The 7,771-nt window shown below is 39.8% G+C and overlaps 1 protein-coding gene across 1 annotated transcript in view; it reads right to left on the bottom strand.

Moving 5' to 3' along the window:
* The window catches only part of fhdc1 (FH2 domain containing 1), a 12,926-nt gene extending 6,348 nt beyond the window's left edge, over positions 1–6,578 (bottom strand). The window contains 5 exon segments of the mRNA XM_035660093.1: positions 243–343; positions 1,022–1,107; positions 1,213–1,315; positions 4,046–4,107; positions 6,072–6,578. Coding sequence (XP_035515986.1) covers positions 243–343; positions 1,022–1,107; positions 1,213–1,315; positions 4,046–4,107; positions 6,072–6,578 — 859 coding nt within the window.
* Between the last annotated feature and the right edge of the window lie 1,193 nt (positions 6,579–7,771).

The raw sequence follows: 7,771 nt of genomic DNA, 5'->3' as shown, positions 1-7,771 counted from the left end.
AAATTATATAGCTTAAATAAGATATAATTTATATATATTTTAAAATAATCAACATTGAAATATTTAAAACAGTTTAAAGATGACACAGCCTTGTCTTTCCATTCTGTCCCCACATCACTGTATCTCAGGTGACCATTCCTACTTTTTGTACACTGCTGACAGCTCAAATATCTGGGTCACCTGTCTGAGTACATGTGACTATGTGTGTGTGTGTGTGTGTAGCAGAGCCTGTGTGTTATTACCTTTAGTGGCGACGCGGACGACATCGATCTCGTGGCTCATTACAGCACAGGAAGGGAAGAACTCTTCCTGGAGGACAATAGCCTCGATCCGAACCTCGAATCTGGAAGAAGAAGAAGAAGAGAGTGGTCAAGAGGTGAAACATTATTTTCAGGGATTTTTATATATGCATACATAACTTGACATATCTTTATCTTGGGCTGAGTTGCAGTGGGAGCTGATGTACCTCCAGACAGTCGTGACTCATTTAAAAACTATTGTTACTTAATTTAATACTCTCTGAAAGTAGTATCTTTATACCAATCATTGTTTTACTTCTGCATCATACCCAGGAGAAATTGCATCATCTCCATTACACTAATACTACTTTAATCACCGTTTTTGCAGAAAAAGAAAATTTGGATTTTAGTAAAAATATCCCATAAAATATAGAAACTTTTAGTGTGTGACTTAAATATTTGCAGATAGGGTTATTGTAACATTTTGGGAATAATCTACAGATTATTACTCAATCATTGCAAACTCTGGTACATTACATTTAAAACTGTGAATGTGCACTGTCCAAAAAACCCATAAATAAATAAAAAATACAAATATTTTTTTAGTGAGTGAGGAGAGTCATAAAAGTTTCATGTAAAATTCCCACAAAATGCAAATTTATCTTCAGAAAATGATTCGACAGAACAAACCTTTTCTTCTTTTACTGACAGTAAAAGAAGCAACTTCACTCTTCCGTTTTTACTGAAACTAAACTATGTACACAGCATTAAAACCAACTTACTGAGGCACCTGGATCAAGAGGTACATAAAGGAATCGACCAGTGTCAGCTTGTCTGGGTCTCCTTTAAAAGCCTGAAGTTTCTTGATCTGTTGGGAGAACACAGAGAGAGAAAGGAAGCTCAGCAGGCTGTATTGTTTTCTATCTACATTCACTCTTTTATCATATCAACACAGATATCCATAAACACAGACCTCCTCTGCGTCAGGCAGCAGCTTCAGGAGGTCTTTGAGCAGCTCCGCTCCATAGACCTTTCCTTCTCCACGTCGTATGTCTTCAACAATAGAGCGGTTGGACCTGGAAGGCAGACGGTTCATTTCAATTTAGTTTGATGATAAATAGCACAGGTGCTCTCTTTTAATGCTTGATCCGTTGTGTTTACAAAGGCACTTAATCCAGCTGTGACTCACAGAGTCTGGCTTGGCCTCATTAACAGGAAAACAAGCCAAAAATATGGACAGTGACAATATAAGTAAAATGAAAAACATCCTCTCCAGTGGATCTCCAAATTACAACCCGAAATGTTTCAGCATCTAATCAGAATCAGAATCAGGTTTATTGCCAAGTAGGTTTTCACATAGAAGGAATTAGCTTTTGATCAATTGGTGCATCATAATTAAACATAAAAAATACAAATAAAGATAAAATAGAGACAATAAAAAGAGACAATATATTAAAAAAAGAGACACAACATAGATTCAGGTTGGGTGGTGGGAATAAGAGTGAGTGGGGGTCCCCTCTTCTTTACATTTCATTGCTCCTTACACACCTGACATGACATTCCCAGTTCAATATGTATTCTCAATTACTGCTAATGACATTCATCTATAAATAATTAATAATTAAGGATCTTACGTATTTAAAGAGCATTTTTACCTCACAAAATATAAAACAACTATTAATATGTATTTTTTATCAATTAATTAGTTTTTTCCACCAATAACATCTGGGGTGCCAAATCGAACATTATGGTGGGCCCCACTTGTGGCAGCCCTGATCTATGACACATCAAAGTCTGTAGTACTGCAACACAATTCCCAAATACATCACCACTATAAAAGACAACCTTTAGAAAACCCTCAATAACAATACGCAGTAAGCTGATACCTTATAATATGATGCAACCCTATCCCCTTAAACCGTAGCTCTGTAATGAATCTCACCTTTATGAGCATTATAATATCCACTGACTGTACTGGATACATGTTTATTCAACTCTGAATAACTGGAGTTTGATTGTTGTATTGGATCAAATTATACTGTGAGTTATTCTGTCTGTATTACTCCAGGTGGAGTAACAGTAAAACTACCAAATGGGTACAGCACAAAAACTAAAAAACTAAAAACTATGAAATGATGCTGTGAAAAGTAACATAAAGCAGTTTATAAGAGGATAAGATATTAGTGTCCAAGAACTCCACCTGGGCATTGTTCACCATAAAGTGAACCGGTCTCGTACTTCTGTTCATTTCCTGCAAAGAAAATCTTTGGTGTTTTACAGTTAGAGCACTTCCAACGCTTATAGACATGAAACTAACTCGATTAAAATCAATTAAAGTCAAGTCAATTTTATTTATGACCCAATATCACACACACAAAAATAAACACTATCTGTGATGAGGCCAATGCTCAGTCAGTCGTGAATATGGCTGACAGTCAAATGTCATTCAAATCCAGTGGGGAGCAATGCAAATATACCGCCATGCAAAACAGACACCTAACACACTTTTTGTACTCTGCTCTAGACGACATACGTAACACAATGCGGAGTCTGGCCGAACACACCACGAAATTTCCTGAACCAATTAATTAATTATAAACAATAGAGAGCTGAGAAAGCCTCTTAAGGGTAACTGACACATATTTTGACCCTAATCCCCCTCTCTTATAAAGGTCAGGCACGAAAACACAAACTGAAACTGAGAATGTTCTCAAGATACCATCAATGTTGGGTCTCATATCTCTGGGACAGCAGTGTGAACAGCTGAAACACACTCTACTCAAATGTGGTACACTTGGAAGGATAACAAAAACCTTCCTCTATCAGTCTTACTCCCTTCCTATTCTCTCTCTCTTAGAATTCGTCAGCCATAGAGAAAACTGTGTGACGAAGTTAGATAGCTCACAGCCCATCTCATAATGGCCAAACATCTCTCTCTCCTCAGTAGTTGTGACAGCTTGTAGCCACAAGCTAACTAAAAGTTTGCCTGCCAAATTGTAAATCCACCACCTTCCTTCCTTCTAGACACTCTTTACTCCTTATTCTACACTTGTGGCCTCATAATCTGGTCTTTAAGACCATAATATCTCTAAAACTCTTACACAACCACACTGAGTTTCATTATACTCATTAAATGTATACTGTATATGCACGCAAGTAACAAATTAAAGGAAAAACCTGAATACACGAGTGGAGAAACACACAGTGAATAGTTTGGTGAGTATGAAAATGATGTGAACCACTTCTGGTCACAAGATCTTATCTCAATAAGTAGCTGTGGGATATTTTGGGCCAAAACACACACTGGCAGCTTTATGATACACATCAAAACACCAGAACCCATTGTTTTCTATGAAAGGCCACATAAGCGGCTTAAAGTGGGGAACAGAACAGTGGTGCATCCAGACAAATTGATTTATTCATGAATGAAGAGAGGACAAGTGATGGACAGAGTCTGCTGCATTTTTTGGTTCAATCACAGTCAGACTTTATTTTGTAGTGAGTGTGCCACTGTGTTATTTCCCATCCTTGATCTATGATAATTACCCATAAAAGCTAGAGTAATTTCATCAAATTGCTTCACAGACCAACACAACAAGACAACTGTACCTTGATACTTTCTTGGTCTGTATGACACGTCCATTGTCAAACTGACGAGTAGCAAATTACACAAAGTTATGCGAAGTGGTCATGAAAACAAATAAGAGGCAAGACATTTTATGTTGTTTATTGGTGTTTACAGATTTGTCACCAATCTGTGCTACAGGCTCCACTGAGCTTTATAGTAAAGCAGGTGGAAAACTTACTTCTTGAACTGCTTCAGGAAAATGCCCACATTCATCCCCCTCTTGGAGTCAAGAATACTGATCTGAAAACAAAGGAAAGACACCATGTATGACACATGGTTGTGCTGCGGCTTTGGTTGAACACACAATGAAACACATATGTTCCCACACACCTCCTTGTTGTTGTTGCTTGTGTTACCTACACCCCACCCGTATTCACCCTATGGAACAGTGAAATTCCACTGGCCACACATGGTTCACGCCTTCAACAGGTAGCTGCACAGCATCTACAATTTTAAAAAGGCTCCCTCACAAGATCTAATTACAGCTTTTAAATTGACGCTTGAATCAAAGGTGACGTCAAACAAAAATGGCAAATATTTTCTGTTTCCAACTTCTCTGCTGGGAAGATACGCTGCTTTGGTATCATTAGAAGTTGAATATCTTTGGGTTTGGGACTATTGGTGGGACAAACAAAGTCTAAGTAAGAAGTTCAAGGACATTGCCTTGGTCTCTGAGAACTTGTGATGAGAATTTGTCATATTTTACAGACTAAACAATCAATAAATAGCAGATTATTTGAGAGTGACGATGACAATAAGGTAAGGTTTGGGATAATATATTTCAAATATATTAATAAGAGTAACAAATAGAGATACAGTAATCGCATGTGTGCAGAAATGGTGGCATTATTTAAACTCTCTAAGGAGTGTTTAGTAACACTGTTCACACTTTGAGGTTTGACCAGCTGCAGTCAGTTCACTGTGGGGACACAGAGGAGAGTTACTCTGTGAGTCTCCCTGCGCCTCACACACATATTGCTTTACAGTTCACGTTACTTTCCAGGAGTTCTTGGTGACGCAAGCACGCTTTTGTTCTGTTTATAAACACAAATCATTTTTTACATTCGAAGAAAAGCTGTAACTGAACACTGTTACCCGACTCGTCCCTACAGGGATATCTTAATACACTGGGAGCAGGATAGAGTAATGCACTGTAGCATTGTATGGTTATGAATCTGGGACTTTCTAATCCTGCCACTGGTGTGTTCAGGACCTGAGGTAACCAATACGTCTGGCACGTTTGGAAAATCAATGAGAGTGAGTCTAAGAGTTTGTAGGCATCAGGACTCCATGTTCCACTAATCAAACCTGTGTATTTTCTAAATGTGAGCAAACAGAATAGAGTCAGCATAATTTAATATTTCCGAATACAATCTTAGAGCGCTTCAGTTGGTAGACCCTCATCAAGGAAGATTCAGGCCTAAATCTTGATTGTGACTGTCAGTGTGAAAGATTTCTGGTTCCTCCTCAGTTTAAAGAGTCTTTGGTCTAACATCTAATAGTAGGACTTAATGGTGTGCAAAACACTTCTTCAATTAGGTTTGGTTTCTTTTTAATAAAAAGGAAAACTGTAACTCTAAATCTGAACACCCTGAATCTTCTTGGTCTAAAATAAATCGAGGCAATTATCTCAGTCCTTGGAGTCTGTCTCATGTCTGTGTTTGACTATGGAGATATCTTACACTAATAGGCTGCTCGTTCTGCTTCAAAACAACTTGATGCACTTTACTGCGTTTCATTACAGGACATAAATAATGCACTCACTGTATACTGTATATAAAAAAAGAATGTGAGTAGCATCAAGAAGAAAACTATACACTATAATTTTTGTTCAGAAAATGTCTCCTGCTGAAGCTGCCTCAGTAAGTCTCACCTCTTCTGAAATTTAAAGCAACAGATCAGAACTGGATAAATCAGATACATCATATACAACTTATAAAAAGTTATATAACTTTTTCTGTACTTTTACTTGAGTAAAGAATGTGCTCACTTTTGCCACCTCTGCTGACTTACTAAAGGTTATATAATATACCGAAGATTGTTAACAGGTAGTTGCAGTGGTCCTGTGTGTTGAATATACTTCCCAGACAAAGGGCCACTTTAATCTTACAATAATTGATGTATCAAATAACTTAAACTCCCATCATCACCTGTCTTGTGGTTGCTGGAGTAAGAGTTACAACGGACTGATAACAACCACTCACCTCATCCTTGCTGCTCTCCTTGAAGGATCGAGACCTGGAGACACGAGTTGAGGTTCCACTGGCCGCTGTCGTCCCACGTACGCCCAACACGGCCTCCTCCTGCTGCCCGAACAGCTCCTCCACAGAGCGAACATCGATCTGGTACTGCTGCTGCCGCACCGCCATAGTCCAGATGTTGGGCTTTCCGCGTACCTTTTCCTCCGGTATCGGCTTCCAGAAGAAGCTGCGGACGCGCCGCTTCTTTCTCGCGTTCTGGTTGGTGGACGTGGTTGATGGAGGTGGAGGGGGCGGGGGTGCTCCTGGAGGCGGGGGCGGCAGGGGAGGAGGTGGGGGAGCTTCATGCCTGGAGGTGTCGGGGTCATCGCTGAGGGAAGGTAGGGTGGCGTGAGTGTGTCCAGACATAGAGGATGGGTCGGAGGTGGAGATGGAGGAAGTGGTGCAGCTGCTCCCCTCGCTGCTGCAGCTCTCTGGCTCATTGGTTGTGGCTGGACAACTCATAACAAGCATCACAGGGGTAAGCAGTCAGCATATGAGCTCTATGCTGAGAAAGTATGGTCCACAAACTGATTTGATCAGTATATCCTCTTTTTCAAAACGATGTCCAAAGAAGTAATTTGTTTTCTTTTTGGTGCATCAATTCACTCTGAAGAACATTAAAATGCTGCAGTGTACGTCCCCTCACTGCTTGAAGAAGGTAGGTGTCCCTTCATCTAGTCACAATGAAGGGAGTATGTCCTTTGATTCTGTCCATCTCCATCACTCAGCTGGTCATCCATCGTGCTGAGCAGAGCCTTTGAAGGTTACCTCCCAGGGGGAGAGGGCGGGGGGCTGCGATGGCCATGGGGCTACAAGAGCAACAAAAACAACATAGGACGGGATTATACAGAGGTAGTCATGCATGTTGTCATGGACAATCTGAAATTAGGGGAAATTAAGGGATGCGATAGATCAAAAGAGAAGGGGTACCCAGTCAAAGGGGCTCACAATAAGGGAAATGGCAAGTCCTATTTTTTTCTATTTTTGAAGGGCTTTGAAGTCAGGCTCTGGGGTGTATAATGGTCAGAGACATTACACCCACAGCTTAGCTTCTGTTACACAGTTCGGTATCATTTTCATTCTTAAGGAGTTCTCATGTAGCGGGCCGCTAGGAAAGAGAACAAGTAATTGCAAGTTAAAACAAAAATATGACTTTCACAAATAGTCTCATTTAACACTGTAACCCAGTGGTTCCCTACTGCTCTTGCAACAGGTCGACACTCATTTGGCCACAAGGTGAAAAGTTGATTCGTCAAAAAAATAAATAACTTGAATTGAAATAAATTCTTGCTGCCTGTCTAATAAAACTCTGTTAAACTATTTCTGGCTTCATTTCATTCCTTGCAGAGACAGTATACGATGAACTCCTGTCAAGTGAGAAGGCAACAATGACTAAAATCCAATTAGACAGATTTCCTGATTTAACTCAGAGGGAAATATACTAGTGGCCAATTAGCATCCAGCACTGACTGTAGCTTTCTTGAAAACAACCAGCGGTCTCTCGTGTATTCAGATCAACATCATCTGTTGCTATTGGGCAGCGCCTGTCGTGCAGCAACACCATTAACAAAAACAACAGTGCACCAGAAAAAAAGTTGAGATCAGGCAAATTAATCAAAAGTGCTCATCTGTTATTTTGCTGGGGAGGACTTAAAATTCCCTCA

The sequence above is a fragment of the Morone saxatilis genome, unplaced genomic scaffold (assembly GCF_004916995.1).
Source record: "Morone saxatilis isolate NCDOM2014 unplaced genomic scaffold, NCSU_SB_2.0 Contig17, whole genome shotgun sequence".
NCBI lineage: Eukaryota > Metazoa > Chordata > Actinopteri > Moronidae > Morone > Morone saxatilis.
The sequence above is the reverse complement of the archived record's forward strand: the minus strand, read 5'-3'. Positions and strand labels throughout refer to the sequence as shown.